General features: G+C 44.0%; 1 protein-coding gene across 1 annotated transcript in view; it reads left to right on the top strand.

Annotated features, from left to right (window-relative positions):
- The window catches only part of FNDC3B (fibronectin type III domain containing 3B), a 174,312-nt gene that overhangs the window by 29,369 nt on the left and 126,534 nt on the right, over window positions 1-18,409 (top strand). The window contains exons 2-3 of the mRNA XM_084292430.1: window positions 3,818-3,956; window positions 8,671-8,746. Of these exons, the coding sequence (XP_084148556.1) occupies window positions 3,846-3,956; window positions 8,671-8,746 (187 nt within the window). The 5' untranslated portion in view covers window positions 3,818-3,845. The remainder of the gene's footprint in view (window positions 1-3,817; window positions 3,957-8,670; window positions 8,747-18,409) is intronic.

Genomic DNA, 18,409 nt, shown 5'->3' with positions numbered 1-18,409 from the left:
GAGAAAAGGGCTTGGGAGAGGGGCTTGTATGAAAGTAACTCGCATGTGTGATAACATTTAGATTTAATTTAACACACACACACAAATAATTATGTATTTATCTCTGTATTTATTGTGGTGGCAAGGAGCTCACGTTAGCCTATATAACCTGATGCTCTAGACCCAAACAAACTGGGTTCTGGCACTTTTTCCTCCGCTTCTATCCCCAACGTCACCAGGGTGTGTTTTACAGTTCTGAATAATTAGTTGAGAAAACTTGTTTCAAGAAAACTGTTTTGTATCTTTGGTAACTTGAGGGGATTCTGATAAAAAGATTCTTGATTCAGCAGCTTGTACTGGCCTGTACCATAAAAGCAATCTGGCCTTTACAGAAGGCGGTTTCAGGGCTCGATATTTAGAATTCCTCATGGTTTTGCCAGATTTTCTTGAATTAGTTTGCCTTAGCTGGAAGAGCTTCTTTCTCTTTGTAAAAGAGAAAAGGTGGAAAAGAAATCACGCAAAGAAAAATGTGCTTGACTGCTACCCCCACTAATTGCACGGGCAAAACCTTCTAGGAAAAGTTGGTCGTGGTTATCTTCCTGCGGCTCAATCTGCTTCGGAATTTAAGGCTAATGCTGACGTAACGCCGTGGGTCATATTAATTCGCCTTACATGGAAATTGGGTTCAGATAGTTACACTTTGTTCTGCTCTGTTTTTTTCTAATTTTTTCTCTGTTGCCATGTGTAGCTAATTTATGCCTTGCTAATTCACATATTGAATTAATTTAGCAAACAGAGTCATCTCGCCGATCCGTGGAGGACTGCAGCATTGGGTCGAAAAATCAGGTCTGCAGCGGTGACTTGCAGCCACCCAAAGGTTTGGAAGCTCGGTTTGGGGACAGAAACTGGAAGCCGGGTGGTTGTTTCCACTTCCCTGCTCTAGAAGTGGCTCAGGCCACGCTGTGATTTCCGTGTTCCTGGAGGGAGCAGACGGGGAAATGCAGCCTCTGGCCGAGCGCTGGCGTTTCTGAGCTCTGTCCCAGCCAAAGCTAGGGAATGTAGACGTACAGGAAATATCTTTTTTAAATTTAAATATAGTCAGCTTTCTAGACAAAACCCCAAATTTGAGTTAGTACCTGAAAAAAAAAAGGTTGTGGGTTAGGATTTGGCAGTTCATATTTTAACTAAGGAAGAGTTCTCATATCCTGAAATGCGACCTGGCCCTTTGAGCCCTTGTCTGGGGTTTTCTTCCAGTGATGTTCCTGAATTTACAGGAAAAAAAAAAAAAGTGCCTGTGTTCAAACCTCTTCTTTGTATGAATGAAGCTTGGTTATCTGAGCAGCTCCCGAGGTGGGGTGAACTCCAGCTTTTAGGAGGGGTGTGAATGCATGGGGAATAAATCTGCGTTGAGCGGAGTGTGTGAGAGAACAAGCTAAAAAACCATGGGAAGCAGCTTCCAAAGCTGTTGGCTTTGACATGAAGCCTGCCAGTCAGCCCCACGGTAGGTGTTTCAGCCCTGTCTGATCTCACTCTGCATGGAGCACCTCTGTGTGAAACTGCTTACGGAAAAATAAAAATAAAATAAAAGCTCAGAAGCCTGTGGGCAGTGCGTGCTGCAGCCAGCACTGTCGCTGGCGGAGCTGTACCAGACCTGACAACTGAAGGAAGCTGTTCTCAGTTTGTCCTTTTTTTCCTTTTTTTTTTCTCCCCCACCAAAGCGAGGCAAGTGTAGACATGGCTGTGGTGACAAACCATTAATAAAGCAAAAGGAATGCAGCTGTAAAACTTGAAATAATGACATATAGCAAATAAATGTCAACATATTGGTTGTTGTGCCTGGAATGGAAATATTACTCGGAAAATATGTAGCTTCCAGCTACAGTCTGGCTTTTTTTTCTTTAAGAAAATAGACATGGCGTGACGCTCGCAGGCGCGGGGCTGTCGGGTTGGGCCTAGCTGCATGTGTCATTTGCTTGGGGGCTGGGAATTGCTCGCCACGTGGTTGACAGAGTTCCTCTTCAGCTTTCATTCTTTTAAAATCACATTACTTATTCATATATGAATATATATCCCTATAGTTGTGTGTATATACACACAAATTCTATATATAACCGATGGAGGTGAAGGTACAAGTAGTGACTAAATGAATCTGTTTCCACTGAAAGCAGTGAGCTCCTGTTCTCACTGTGTTCACTCTCAGCCTTTTGCACTGCTTTTCTTAACCCCAAGCATTTCAGACATTATTCAGGAGCTCACATTCTCGTATTCATCATTAAAAACAAGCAAGTAAGCAAACAACATAACCCCAAACCAACCCACCCAAACCCCACCCAACACACCGCTCCTCTTCCCCGCCTCCCTCCAGCAATCACCTGAAGGACTCCAAATCTATAATTTTTAGTTGTGAGCTTGAATCTTTCTCAAAATTAAAACCTGAGGCTTTGAGGTAATGAAAACCAAAAGGTTGAGGAGGAAGCTGCAAATACTGCAACGCTTAAGGATGGAAAATGGGCCGGGCAGGCTGCTGGAGCTGGGGCTGCGAGCCCTGGGCTACTAAAGGCAGGGGGAGTTTGCCACCAAGATTCAAGCAGGGTCGAGGTCTGATCCTGTCTGGGAGCACGTGGTGGCTGTCCTTGGGTGTGTGGTGGGATGAATTGTTCAGGACAGTGGTGCTGGGTGAGGTCCCGAGCCTGCCAGGCTCCGCAGGAGTGACTTGACGTGAGTAGGGCCGGGTGTCTGCATGGCTCCTGAAAAACAACCGTGCTGCTAGCCCCAGTACTGCATGAGTGTAAAGGGGGCAGCTATAGGGGCTAGAGGGTGTGAGTGGTAGGGTGCCAGCTCCACAATATTTGTCTCACGAGCAGGGTTTTGCCTGTTGCTCGCTGCCAGAAATTCCCCTCTTTATGTTCTGGAGGTCCTGTCCTGGGAGGACTTTGGGAATCTCTGGTGAGTGAGAATAAGGCGGCTGTGTGACCGCTATGAGACCATCAGGTTGGCTTGTGTAGGTTTTGTGCAGAAGTCTACATAAGGTGTGGGGTTAGGTCATCCATCTTAGTCAGTAAGGAGTTGGATTATTGCCCCATAAAACAGTATGATGGGGCATACCGTTAATGGGGAGCTATTAATGCGGGATTAAGGCTTGTTTTTACAGAGCACTGGTTTTGGTAAGTTTAAATAACACAGCAGCGAGCTGGTGGGAGGGAGGGAGCACTGAAAGCAGTTCCCTGCAGATCCTGAAGTGGGATCTTGCACTGTGCTCTGTTGCCCTCTGTAGAGTACGAGGTGCTCAGTGGGGAAGGTGCTCAGGAACCCTTCTCCTTTGCCTCGTGGTTAAGTGAAAGTCTGCTCTTGGTTTTACAGGCGTTGCTTCACACAGCTATAGGGCCTGGAGAGAAAATAATGCTGTTTGGCTCTGAACCATGGGTATTGAGTGACACTGATGGGTTTTAAGTGAAACGCATCCTGACTGTGCAGGCTCTGTGTTCTGCAGAGCCAGGGCAGCAAGCAGGATGCTGATCTGTAGGAGCCGAGCAAATCTCCCTCAAAGCATCTTGGCACTTGTCCGTGTCAGCTGTGAGAGGGGGGCTCAGGTTTGCAATCGTGGGAAGGAGTGGGAAGTTTGTTCAAACTGGCTAACCTGTTTTTGGAAATCTCACATGGAAACTTGACTTGCCCATGATCTTGATCTAACATTTAAAACCTTCTGATTTCTTCAGTGCCTCCTGTGTGCGTCCTATTAACCACAGGAGGTGTCCTGCTTGGGTTGCCACCTTAATGGCGAAATCCACGAAAGCACAGGAGGGTTTTGCAGAGCCTCTAACCGGTGCTTCTCTTGCAGGAAGCCCGTCGAGGAAAATTCTCCATGAATGTACGTCACAATGATGATGACCGACCAAATCCCGCTGGAGCTGCCGCCGTTGCTGAACGGGGAGGTAGCCATGATGCCGCACATCGTGAACGGCGATGGATCACAGCAGGTCAGTGCGCCCTGCAGAGCTTGTCGTTGTCTTCTCACAGCCCGGAGGTTCAAGCTGGTGGTTGGTAAATTCCCAGGCGTGTCATCTGCCTCTTCGTAGCACATCTGCCCGAGCAATTTTTCTGTGTTATCCAATTTAGTTCCCTCCTCATTTGAGGCATTTCCACAAGGTATTTTAAACGAGATGGAAATACACTCTCCTTCATGAATCAGTATAAAACGTCATTTTGTTACCTCTCGTTCCCTTGATCATTTCTTCTTCCCTCCAAACTTATTTTGAGCAACACTAACCACAAAGGACGAATGACTTCCCTTTTTCTTCCTAGTCTGTTTGCTTATCTGGATGTGGAAAACAAGGCAGAATTTTCAGTGCTGTGATTTTTGGGGAGTTTATTTCTGCATGGTGTGCTGCATCTTGGGAAAAATGAAGCGAGCCTGTAATGGCTCTATTTGTCAAGTCCATTATTAATATGCTTGAGTGAAGGAATGGTTTTATTGCTATCGAGTACCATAATTATTCCTTAGATGGGCCCTTTCCTCCTTGCTGGAAACCATTTACCAGGGTGCACTGTCCGGTGGGTCCTTGTGCATTACAGAAGGAATAAATGCAGTTTGCTTTGAGGTGGGGCTCTAAGTCAGACTTTGAATTTCCCCATCAGTAATGATTCAGCAGCCTCGCTTGGCAGATACTTCCATTGCCTTTAAACCAGCTTCTCATCTAAGGATTTGGAGAAAAAAAGTGCTGATGTAGTGCAATTGCACGAAGTGTGCTGCACGATGTGAGTCAGCAGAAGGGCTCTGGGTCAGGTTCCTCTTCTGCACGTGTGTTTGTTGGGTGATGGCTGTAGACCTGAAGTGAGAATAGCTCCTATCTTGTTTCTTTGAGTACTTGTAGATGGAATACAAGTTTTCTGTCAAGTTTTTTTTTTTTTTTTTTTTTTTTTGTGATTGTAGCCTGGATGTGCCCTCATAAGTTGCACTGCTTAGCTGCCTTTTTTTATCATTTTTGCCCTGCTCCTGAAGCTTTAGGTAATGTTTTCACTTTTAAAAATTGTAGTTCTAAAATTGAATGAAATTGGAATTAAATGCTTTGCTTGATCTTTGCATAATGTGGCAGCACATGGACTGCATCAGCTGCTTTTAACATATTTCAGATGTTGATGTTTGTTGAAGGAGCTGTCTCAGTTACTTGTAAGGCAGGAAGAGCCCTCAGATCTGTTCCACGTAAGAACTATTTCCTTAATAAAGATGCTTATGGTGCTCCATAAATAGGTGCAAATTTGACAGGGACATGTGCTTGCCCAGGGGTGTAATTACAGGCTGTTAGAAGCTGTGGCAGAAAGCAGCATAGCCCAGCTGGTGAGAGGCAGGGCACGCTGACTTTTTGAGACTGCAGCGGGGCTGATACACAGATCTGTGCCTCCTCTCCGAACCTGGCAGTGCCCTTACTGCTCCTGCTGAGGTGCTCTGGGTGTGCTTGCTCTTGCTCACCCCCGTGCTTTATTGGATCAGTGAGCCTCAGCCACGCCAGCACAACAAGTTGCAGGGCTGTGCTGTTGCTGTACTTAGGGACTCTGAGCTTGAGAGAGATTTTTCTCAAAAGACCAGTCCCTGAATGCGTAGAAAAGAGCAGACTGAGGCTGGTAAAATCCCGTAGCTGTTACCAGCAGCCAGATGGAGAGTGCTGCAGGAGGGAGTTCTGCCAGTAATCCCTGCTGTAGCGTAAGACAATTGCACAGGAGCATTTAATTTATTTTTTTTTATCTTCCTGGGGATAAGTGCTGCATAGCTGTACAGGGCAGAGCTGAGACTGTCTCTGCCTGCTTGACAGCAATCCCTCTTCCCTATGCTACCCAAAATGGCATTGGTATCACCTGCTTTTTTTTTTTTTTTTCTAGTTTCGCATACTTAATTTCCACTTCTGCTGACTGTATTTAATGCTCTCATGTCCCCTCCAGAGCTGCTGCTTCCTCTCTCTGCTTCTAAGCCACTTGTCGCTCCCGTGGGCAGTCTGGCAGTTGCAATCCATCTTTTGGGCCGAGCAGTTCAGCCATTCCCTGTAGGTTCCCCGCTGCTTGTCCAAAAATGCTCGGGGCATGAGGTCGAGGGGTGGAGAGCCGTGCCACAGCACGTCTGTGCAAAAGTCACTGCCACTGATTTTTGGGCAGTTTTGTTTTGTAAGTGAACAGCAGCTCTGTGAGATGGGTGCGTGCCCAGGGACCTGATTAGGCAGCGTTTTCTTTGTGTGTGACCGTTCACCTGCTGTGTCCCCAACTTTATATTCCCGAGCCTGAGCTTCAAGCCCATGCTGGATGCAGGTGGCAGGTCCCTTGCACCTCTTCCCCCATCCCATAACGTGGGAATCGGTGGCAGGAGCGAGGGCGATGCTGGGCTTGAACTGAAAACGCAGTCTGGACACAGTAATGACTGCCAAACCGGGCACGTGTGTTAGTATAAATATTTGTGCAGCTTCATACCATCAATCAGTGTTAACAAATGTGGCTGCTTAAATGAAACACGTGGTGTTCTCAAATGCAAAATGCATGGAGGCGTCACGCAGATAGCAAGCTTTCTGTGGCGATGCTACAGCCGAGGATGGGCTTCCACGTGGGGTGGATTTACCAAATGAATGAGTACTTCGGAGGGAAAAGAGAGAGATGGGGACCGTGCTGCTGGCACAAGTGGAGCTGTGTGCGGAGGAAGCCGTGGGGCTGGAGCTCGCTGACCCATCCGGAGCCACTGGGAAACCTCAAGGACATGGGGCAATAAAGATCCTGCGTCTTTTCACTGAAATAAAGATGTAATCCTTAGACTTTTTTTTTTTTTATTATTATTTTCCTCAGATTTTAATGAAAAGTTTCAGAAACAAGGCATGCTCTTGAAGATCCCTCGCATGGAGGAGGAACTGGGGTAGAGGAGCTGCAGCCCTCCCGTCTGTTAGGCTCCTTAATAAGGGATGGGCTTTAGAGCTGCTAACATATAATGCAAATGAGCTAAATAAATATTGTTATGATCCTCTACCTCTGTGTTCAGGTTGCTTTTTAACTTTTTTTTTTTAAAGCTGAGTGGCTCTGCCCTACTTGTGAGCAGATGCCTGTGTCCTGTCGTGGACCATCCACGGCTGCTCGCAGCAAAAGAGCCCTTCGGTGCTGTCACTGAGACGCCGGTTTTTGGGAGATCGGGGCTGGGATGGCTTTGTGCCTCTTATCTGCTCTCAGCCATTCATTGTGGTCTGGCTGCTGGATGGGGTCCACCCTGATCAGCCTTCTGAGAAATTATTGTTTCAGACAAAATAATGGCTTTCGTATGTCGCTCCTCTGATTTCCAGCTTTGTGCTTTAAAAATGTTCCTGCAGTAATGGGTTTCTGTAGGATTACTGCAATTCAGAAGGTCACGCAGGCAATAATTACCCTATGCATTTAGTGTAAGGGCTTCAGAAACACAGCGCTAATTCGCATTCTGTCATCCCAGGCTGAATGATTAGATTCTGCATGCAGGTGTCTCAGCATATAAAGACTAGACCGAAATTTTGCGAGAGATCTCACAAAAAGATGTAGATCTCTATTTTCCATGTGTACCAAGATTAATTCCGATATTGAATCATTTTCTAGCAATGCAAAGCTAATGGGAGTACGTTTAAAATCTTTGAATAAGTTTTACAACCAGCAAGAGCATGGGAAGAATTGGATCGCTTGCCCCCAGTGAAACCCTTCATTAAGGAAATGAGTCTAAACAGTAAATTTTCAGACCACTCCCCCCTCCTGACTTCAGACACCTGAAAATTAAAAAAGAGGAGTGCAGCTTGCGCTGAGCTTTGCGTGGTGCTTGGTAAGTGGAGCCCAGAAGCCCTCCTGCTCTGCAGCTGCTGGGTCCCCCACGTTGCTTTGGTGCCCACGGGGTCATCAGGATCAGGCCCTAATTAGCCGTGGGTCGAAATGAAGACAGGCAGCCTCACCTTGTCCTCAGGATGCTGTACAAGGTCTTGGGGTATAAATGTGCTTTTGCAGTCTCGCAGCAGCTTGTGCTAAGCTCACCCCCTGCAAACTAAGAGTAAGACAAGAGTAAGACAATTTTTTGCAACCCGTCTTACTTGCACGAAGGGTGTGGGGGCCGTGTTTTGACACTTTGTGGTCTGGTAGCGTTGCTATCTGCAGAATTGAGCAATGGGAGACAAGGCGTGATCCTTGGATTTTGTTATTATTATATTGTGTGTTACACAGTTTATTAATTAGTTCTGTGTGCAATGTTGAACTGTGTGTCTATGGCTTTTGCCTAATTAAGATTTGTTATGTGTGGGACTGGAGAATAAAGTCAAAAAACTGCAGTGGATCAATTCCCATTGTACTGCCAGGGACTTGTGTTGCTGTGAACTTGATACCATGGCATGGCCTGATAATTCCTGCTGCAGTCTGAAGCTTAAGTCTAAAGATTTATGTCCTTCTACCAGCATTTAGCCAGGTTAAACATTCTGTCAGGGCTTTGGTGGTAGAACCTGAAGCTGCAATTCTCACCTCTGCACAACTTAGTTAAATTTTTAATTCAGCTCCTGAAATTTAAATGAGTAGGCAAGCTTGAAATCTCCACTGGTTCCTGGACCCTGCTGGTACCCGAGTTTGGTCTATTCCTCTCCCCAGCCTCCCATGTGACTTCTGAAGTATTGGTAACACACCTTGGGTTGAAGAAATAGTGAAACAAATGTGTTTTTCTTTTGGCAGGTCTTTTTGGTTCAAGTTAATCCAGGTGAAACCTTTACAATAAGGGCTGAAGATGGAACCCTGCAGTGCATTCAAGGTAAGAGGATGCTGGAACATGCAGATGAACATTTGCTTGTGTTGTGGAAAAACTTGGGTTCTAACCTCTACAAAAATGTCATATGCATTCTGGAAATACCACGAAGCACTTAAGAGCGAGAAGCTGCAGACATGACTGCACACTGATATATGGTATAGGATTTCAGTGTCTCAGAAATGAGTCATGAACTTCTTGCAAGTTCAGGAGATCTCTCTCTTCTTTAGCTCATTTATCAGCATTTTCATAAATACGTATATTTCCTGATAACCAAACGGTAAATACAAACAGTTACCGAGTTAAATTCAAAGCTAGTAACAATTAAATGCATATCGACAACCATACAGAAGCAATTTTGTTCTCACCCAGGCTTCAGGAGTGACAAAAAGTCAACAGAGAAGTGCAGACGTGGCAGAGGGCTTGGAGAAGTCAATTGGCTTTGAGCAGAATTTCTAATTGGTTCTTTAAAACCAGAGCTGGTTAATTATGTGGTGTTGAATAAAAACATTTAAGCAGTCTTTTGATTGCTGTTTTTTCTTCTCTGTAAAGTTGTGTAAATATGATAAATTGTGTTTCTCTCCTTTATAAGAGGGACCGCACAAAATCTTTTAACCGGTCTGAAGGGAGAATTGACAAAAGACCTTTCAGATTGTGTAGTAAGTACTATGAAAAAGAGGTTTCTAGCTAGTAGCAAATACAGCTTTGAAGGGAATCATATAATTGCTTAGTTATAATGCTGTCTACAGTAAATACAGGCAGGTTAAATCAATGTTTAAAGAGAATAGACTTTGCACACTGTTCTCAGTGTTTGTGTTTTCTGAGCTTATAACACTGGCTTTTATTTTGAGAAGGGTGGTGTTGCCTCCCCTGTCCTTTCCAGCTCTTAGGTCATGAAGCAGCAACCTCACTGGGTTACTCATTCAAAAACCTTTCCTAAAAAAATAATAGAAATGGGTGAGAAAGAGTCAATCTGATGACAACTGTCTAGCTAGCAAATTCCCCCTGTGTTTTGACTGTGGAATTCAAATGCACACAAGACAGATTGTTTCTTGGACTGCATTGAATCCTGAAATCGTACTACTCAAGGATAATTATACTTTTTATTAAAATTTAGATTAGAAGGGGCCTCTGGAGGTCACCTTACCCAACCATCTGCTATTAAAGCAGGGATAGCATCGGAGTTGGACCAGTGGTGTCCTCTTTGTGTGTTTGAACCTCACATGGCACGCTCTTGAGCCTCTGGAGGAACATCTCCCTCGCATCTCTTGTTGCTAGCGGTGGGTGGGAGTCTCAGGAAGGGATGGATGCCTCTGCATCTGGGTGGCACTGTGAGGAATGGCAACCTGTGTCTAAAAGATGCCTTATATTTCTCCAAAGGTTAACCTAATGCTGTGGCCTGAAAGACTGGGGAGAAAATCCTACTAAAATCTATGCAAAACTATGCAAAACATCCTCCCTGTGTTTTGGGTGTACCTCAGTTTTAAAAATGTCAAAATAAATATGAATATGCCTTTTTTATTTGTTGGTTTTCTAAATACTTAAACCAAACAAAACCTGCAACAACAAACAAACGGCCATGGATCGACATCTTCAGGAAATGTTTTTTGGGATAAGGTCACCCAAGGGAACAGGATGTGTGTGTCCATGAGCTGTCTGGATGTACCTAAGAGCTGGATATTTTTGTTACGTGAAATTTCATCCCCATGGAAATAAGGAATTAATAGCTGTTTGAGATAGATATTACAGAAGCTCCTCTGAACACCATCCAGGATTATTCAGCCTGGATGAGCAATAAGAGCAGCAATTTAAAACTACTTGTTGAGATTTATAGCCAACATGCTGTGTGGTAAGAAATTGGTCCTCGTGGCAATTAACAGAGCAATAAAGCCAGGTACTTTTATTTGAAATGAATGCTTTTATATTGGCTAGTACATTATTCTTTTTCCATTAGAAATATAATTATGACAACATTTATGTATATTTTTTCACGTTTGAAGTCTTGTTCAGGCAGCATATTTAAATGAACACAACTTGAAACCTCTTTATTCTGTATTTCCCATAATTTAACGTATTTGTGCCAGCAGGGCTTGTTTGGTGCTCATCAGCGGTCTTTGATAAAAGTCATTTAGAATTCATGGTGTAAACTTGTCTCCTGGTTTTGGGTAGAGCTGTCGTATTGGTTGCAAAGCCACACGTTTATTTGTATGTGCTGTTAAATTCTCGCTGAAAATTCCTCCACTATTTAGGCTAGAGTGTAGTGAACTATTTATGTTGCTGAACTAAATACGTGCTTCAAACGTGGCATGTGATCGGACTGTATGTAATGCATGAAAAGAGCATTACCTGCTGCATTACTTACAAACACAGCACAGTTTGGGCATAGCTTGGGGCAGTGGAGTTTTACCCTAGCATCCCTGAGTGCTTTTTGCCCTGGAAGGCAGCAATGCCAAGATGCCACATGCAGCGCGCAGTGGGATGAATAATATGGACAAAATGAGTATTCTGGCACAACCTGAATTTGCTTGTCAAGCACATGTAGAAAATGCACGTCCAGAGACCTTGATGGAGACTGAATAACGCTTCTATCTATTGATTGCACAGAATTGCTCAATTATTGCTAAATGTATTTTGTGTTGCTATCAATCTAAATGATAGGCAAGCTGGGTATTATTTTCTACCACGAATGAAGCAGACAAAGTTTGCTGTTCTGTAATTTTCTGTATGTGTGCATAGTATGCGAAAAGCTGTGACAAAGAGGAAAAGGCTAGAACATGTAGGGAAATAGCACCTGGCATGATTAATGAATATAATTCCTGGGTGTATTATATCTAGCCTGGGCTGTTGGAAATATGTGCTTGAAACTTATCTGCAGCCTGTGATTGTTCAATATCACAGCCTGGATTGGAATACTGAAACACAAAAATTACAAAAAACCAAAACAAAACAAAAACAAAAACAGTGAAAGGAAATTGTGCTTCAATCCTAGCGTTGCATGGGCCAACAAGACTGCATTGAATGAGATTTTGTTTTGTGATGTTTTTAGGACCAAGGCGTAAATTTGCTGTGGAATGGAAGGGTTTAATATGTTTAAGCATGAACATCCGAATAAATGAAGCGTTTGGGTGGCGTGTGGAGTGGCTACATTGTGTAATGAAAAAGGGCTAATAAGCACACACAGCTTACTAATATTGATGTTTGTTTCGACTGATATTTCAAGCATTTTGCTGAATGTGAAGCACTACGGGGCCTTTCTTTGTTCTTATCTTGTAAAACCAAGAATGCATGAATTTCGGTGCTGCTTTTTCCATCGCTCTAAAAGCAAAGCAGCTCAAGAGGAAGGCAAGAAGTATGCTAAAAATCTCGCAGTGGTTTCTCAAATGAAAGATTTTCTGGAATTATTATTCCTTTAATTCGTGTGGGTGGGTTTCTGCAAATAAATGATGAAAATTGATACTAGCTCAGAATTGTCTTTTTTAAACAAGTTTTTAACAAAAAAGGATTTTCACCAGCAGATCTGGTGAAAATGAAAAGAAATAGAGAATATTAAGGACTAAAGGAGTGTAGATTTATGTAGGAGGAATGTGCATGTAAGAGAAAGAAGGCTGTTAGTGTCCAGTTTAGTCTGAGCAAATCAAAAAAAGTCCTTTATTTTTCCCTTTAGTATGAGATTGGAAATAAGGAAGTGACTCAGTTTCTTGGAGGAAAGGAAAAAGTTGAAAATAGATGGGACATCATGTAAGCAAATGACTGATAGTTGCTGGGTGGAGGCAGGGGAGGCCGAGATTAGAGCAGGGAAGGGAATACCCGAGGGAGCTGGAGGATGGAGGGCCAAAGACTGGGGATGAAAGAAGCCTTGAGGAGGTGGAACACAACATGCAGATCCAGACAGCTGGCGTTTCCCAAACTCTGCAAACTTGGAGTAAGCTGTGAGAATCGATCTACCTGTTGCATCAGCTGCTGAAGGCATTGCCCTTGCTCTGCAGGCGCGGAGGCAGCTGGTGAACCAGCAAACCTCTCTTACTGCCAGTCTGCGCCGAAATAGCAGCAGCTCCTGAAGTTGTGTCGCTTTGAGAGGCTTCCAGAAGGCTGGAAGGGTGCTTGTGGTGAGAGAGCCGTGCTGGTTAGCTGGCTCAGGCAGGCCGGGGGCTGGTTTTGGAAGGGGGAAGAAGTAAAAGGTTCGTCTGAAGTTCTGGCTGGCGGGTTGCTCTGTTGGTGTTGCCTTTTGTTTTCTTCTTTCTTGCAGTATCTGCAGGGTTCTGAGAAGCTGGTCCTGGGTAAAATTGAAAGAAATTGTTACAAGTGTTTTCAGAATAAGCTGCATTAATACAGAATTCTGCAAAGCAGGAAGAAACGCTGTCTTTCTTTATCTTTTACAGTGAGGGCCCTTTTCACCCTGGTATCTTTTAAAGCACAGCTCTTACTATTCATTTACGTTATCTCACTTGATTTGTGGTACTTGGCGTTTAGATTTTATATTTGATGGAAAAGTCAGGCCTCCAGTACTCACTGGCCTCCTTAGCATGCCAACACATTTAAATAAGTTTTTGATTTATTAGCATATTTTCCATCAGTGGACAAAAAGGGCTTATCTGCACGAGTCTCTTCCAGAAAAAAAAGAAAAAAGAAAAAAAACTATTGTGGAGGGCTACAATTTGGAAGAATCACATGGTGCTGTTTTTTAATTCCTATCTAAGCAATCTTTGCTGGATTTAGTCAAAACATTTCTTCTATCCCTAGAGCCAGCAGCATCCCGCAGAGGTGCTGTGTCCCACCTGCTAGCTCCGGCGTGCAGCACTGCCGTGCCCAGGCTGTGGTTCAGTCCTGGCCCTTCTGCTGGGATGCTCTCCATGTAGATTTTCCAAGGCACAGCTATAAATCACCAGTTCTTATATCTACCCGTGTAATTGGCATTGTTAGCTTAGTGTTTTCTGTCTGTTTTCTCATTGGTGCCCCATTATGAGCCAGATAATAATTGCGGTGCAGCCTGTTATCCTCCGTGCTCCTGGTCGTTATTCTGTTGTTTTTCAGCTCTGGGCATTTTGGCCTTTTAGCTTTTGGTCACCTTGGGATAGTGAGGTTCTGCTTGTGTCATTTCCATAACTTGTGCTGAAATCTGTGAGGAGGGAGAGGAAGGAGATGCTAACTTGATCAGAATGGATTTTTTCCTTGCTGTCAGTGAGCTCGTAGCACCAATCTCCTTTCATCTCATAGGTTTTGTTTTTAGCACACTAGAATAAAGCATAGGAAACTGTGTAAGAAGCCAAAAGTAAACAATGGGATGCTTTGTTTACTGTGAGCATAATCTTAGCTTCTCCCCTTTACATCTGATAATGCTAAGAATAATCGTGGGGGGTTTCTTTGGATGCGTGTGGAATAAATCTCGAGTAAGATGCACCTGCAGTGGGTATGGTATGGAATGTCCGGTCCCTTAAAAATCCCTTGCAATGCAGTATAGTGAATGAATAGCTGATACAAGACAAAAATAAAAAAGAAACTCAAACACACAAGAGATTTTTGAGTTGGTTAATCCTTCCCCAGTGTTAGTGTGAATGTCCTAGGAGGAGTGGAAGGAGAGCAGTGCTGCGTGTGACACGCGGAGGAACGTGGGGTCTCGGAGCATCTCGTAGGAGCTCGGCAGTGACCCGCACAGGCGTGCTGGGAGGGGAGAGCCTTTCCCCAGCCTCTGCGGCTGCGGGCTGCCTGCTGCAGACAGCCGGGATGTGACCTGGCACCAGCACACGTCCTGCTGACGTGGCCTCGGCGGGAGCGCGAGCAGGGCTGCGGGAGAAGGGCCGGCAGGCTCCAACTCTGCGAGCTTACAAGGAAGGGAAAGCAAGGCAGCCTGCTGCACAGCAGAGCAACACGTGGGCGAGCAGAGTGCACGCAGAAAGTTTGTCCTTGGGTATAGCAAAAGAAAGCGTGGATCTTTTGTATTTTTCACTTCCTAGGAATCTGCTGCTGGGAAATGCATTTATCCATAAAATTAGGACAGCAGACTGCAAAGACAAACGCTGGCCCAATGGGCTACGATTTCCAGCTTTTTTGGTTTTGTAAACCTGTAGGCCTTGTCTTTGAGGCTTGTGTTTTCTTTATGTGTATGTACCTACACCCTAGAGGATCAGCAGGTGTGATACATTTAAACTGATTTGAAGGGATGCTTTTAAAGGCAGTGTGTCATAACAGCATGCTGTATTTTTTTTTTGCGTCTCCCAATATCTGTGTATTTCTCCCCAAAACACAGAAAATCTGTGTGTCTGTCTCAGTAAAAAACAAACCAAGCTCTGCAGGAATGCTTGAATTGTCTGTGTAGGTCCTGCTCAAATGAAAATAGTCCTTCAGCTGCAGAACCAGTACATTCCAATCAATGGTGTCAGTCTGTTAAAATCCAAGATCCACATTCTTTACCCAGTCTACTCGGCCTGCAGACATTGCAAACACATTAGTCAGTGCTTTCAGTCCTTTTAAAGTGCATTAGTGCAGCTACAGCTCTAAGTTAGTAAAGCAATTATAAGCAGCCTCCTTAATCTGAAGCAGTTATATTTCTTGGCCAGAAGAGTCAAGAAATAATTCTATCAGCCTTATTAAATTCCATTGCTACTCCTCACAGACAAATGTTTGGTTTCCTATCCTTTTTATTCGTTGGCCTTTTGATTTTGGTTCATGTTTGTTTCACATACGCAATGAAAAATTCTTCGTGGTACAACACAATTTGCAGAGTTAGCTAAAGAGCAGAGTTTATCTGATAAAAGCCAGCGTGAGCTGTTATAACCAGAAGGAGCTATTTGTCAGAAAAGTCTCTTGGAGAGAGGATAAAAAAGAAAAAGAGAGTGGAAGGGAACTGAACATCAAGAAGGTGGACAAATGCACAGGTGTGCTGGCTTCACTATAGCATCATCCGTCTTAGATACGAGATCTGGTAAGTCCTCGTGCATTTGATGTGATGTTGTGACACTCCTCTCAACAGGCTGTGAGAAGAATGCTGGTAAGTGAAGCCCTGCCTGCTCTTGCCAAAACCAGAAGTAGCTGTTGTGGCAGCTGGCATTAACCTTGATTTAAAGGGAATCTATCATCCAAGTGCAAGGAAGCTTTAACCCTCCGTGTCAGCTCTGCCACGGGCTTGTCCTACAGAGAGCCAGTGCGTTGCTGGCTGTCACCCTGAATAGACCTTGCATCCTCAAATCACTTTGAGGAAGACCTTGGGATTTGTTGCTTTTAACCTATTCTTCGGTTCAGACTTTTTGGTGGAGAAGACATCACCTCTGTTCCATCAGCATTTTCCTTGGATTCTGCTCACGTCTAAGGACTTTCAGTGTATATTTGGCAAATGAGATCTTTAATCACAACTGTCTGAGGCTGCAAAACCATTTGCTAGAAGCAAAGCAGTGCTGCTGCTGGCTCTGATGATATGCTTTCTGTATTTTAGAGTGTCAAGAACTATTTCTTGCAGGAAAGAAATTTTATGTTCTCCGCAAAGCAAGTTTGCCAATTTTATAGCTTTTATTAATTTCATGTGATCCATTGTGACTGCCTGAAATTGGCATAGCGGATATTTTTGATATTTATAAAATGGCTAAGGCAGTCATTTCCTTCCATGTAGTCAGACTGCTAACCCAGGAAGACAGACATTTAGCAGCAGGCTTTAAATGCAGACTTCTTTTGAGTTGCCCATTTGAAGGACGAAGGGGGGAAAATCAAAGAGGCTTGGTGGCAGATTCCAAATGCTTACACCTGGAACTTCACTTAGGAATTGCTGATGAAGTTCCCTCCCTGAGGGAGCCTGAAGACACTGTGTTCACGTCTGTGGCAGCAAGGCAAGTAGTCTGTCAATTGTAAAACTAAGGTAGGAGACGTGGACTGGGGATCCGGAGGAAGCACATTGTCACTCAGAAGTGTTACTGGGCTTTTTATTATCCTGGTGTTTCTTTTTTCTAATTATACAACAACAAAACAAACCAAAAAACAACAGCGAGAAAAACAACTCAAATGCATAGTATTGACTTTAAATGTTGTGGTAGTAAAGAATGTAAAGTGGATTGTTTGTTGGTTTTGCTGAACTTTAAATTGCATTTGTGCCTGCCATAAAAAGAGAAATCTGTAGTGGCTGTACATGATCCAGCTGTTGACCCCGCTGTTGGACTTCTCGTCAGACTTCTGGGTTGGAGAGCTTTCCCTCTGCAAGTCTAACCTGGTCTATATTTAGATATAGTATGTATGATCATATCCTTAAGAGGTTTATTTGTTCCTTCTGCACATTGTTTTCTCACAGGCACCGAGTCCGTGATATTGCAGTGACTGTCCTTACAGTGGCTGCATCCCTGACTTAAAGAAGAAAACTAAGAGGGGAAAAAAAAACACCATTCAACAACACTATCTGTTTTGAAATTGCGTAATTCTGGACAGCCTTAAAGTAGTATCATTAATATTTATCGAAAAAATAAATCTTGAATATGACTTTTTATTCTAAAATATTCAACATTTAAATAACGTCCATACAGCTTTCAGACAAAGTTGCATAAGTAACCATGTGGGCTATGTTTACCCAAATGTCCACTTCTAAGTGATGCACCTCTTCAGCAAGGCTATACTCTAGGTTATTTATAAAAATCCAGCCTAAAATTCTTAGAAACGTGCATGCTTTTGCTTGCCGCCTACCCCTGCTAAGGACCAGCCTCTTCAGGTGCCGTCTTGGCTAGGCCGCTGCGGATGAACTTGCTGTAACAGCATAAAGCATTATTTTTATCTCAGCAGAAGATATTATCTCATAATAACATTTTTGAACGTTTCTAGCTGAATTGTTCTGAGTGCTGGAGCTGTGCCTGGAGAGGGGACCGAAACACAATGCCAGCCATTCTCAATTGTGAGGGCAAGGAGCTCCGAGCGTGGCGAAGAGACTGTGAGGAGTCGGGCGGGAGCGCAAGGGGCCTTCTGTCCTGGGCCCCACTGACAGCACGAGGCTCACGGCAGTGCCAGCACTTGGCTGATTCCTAAATGTTAATACACTCAGATGTGTAAAAATAGCATTAAATATGGCCCCTGCATTGCCTTATAGCTGGTAGTCAGTGATCGGAGCGTGGTGGAAGTGTTCATGGCCTCTGGAAGTGGCAAGCAAGCACTGCCGGTGATCCGCCCGCAGGGCTTTCACAGAGGGTGCAGTACGTTTCCTTCACAAGGTAGACGTGCCTTGCCTCCCTTGGGGGAGAATTCTGATATTTTGAATGTTTATCAGCCATCTGCGAAATGGAATGAGCATAATTGGTGGCTAATTGTTTGAAAGAACTGCGAAATACAATTACGAAGAGTTAAGCTGAAACAAATTGTGTTTATGAAATCTAGCATAAGAAATACTATATTAATCCTGCCTCGATACCAGGAAACAAAATTAGTATAATTAAGACTATCATATTGTAATTTTCTTGGCGACTAGATGCTTTGGCTGCTGCCTTTCTATTTTAATGTGGTTGGAGCAGACTGGCTTCCTGTCAGGTGGTGCCTCCTGCCGCCGCTGCCAGAGTCCTCATAAAATTACTTTGTTTACTCCTGTCATTGGACGTAGGAGATGCTACTGTTGTTGACTGGAAAAAGTGCTCTAAATTGTGCATTTTGGCTATTTTGTTGTGGCCACAGAGTAATTTTGCAGGCTTTGTTAGGCCACGCTTTGCCAGTCCA

The sequence above is a fragment of the Netta rufina genome (genome assembly GCF_964035555.1).
Source record: "Netta rufina genome assembly, chromosome: 9".
Taxonomy (NCBI): Eukaryota; Metazoa; Chordata; class Aves; order Anseriformes; family Anatidae; genus Netta; species Netta rufina.
Note: the sequence above shows the minus strand (reverse complement) of the source record. Positions and strands in the feature narration are given on the sequence as shown.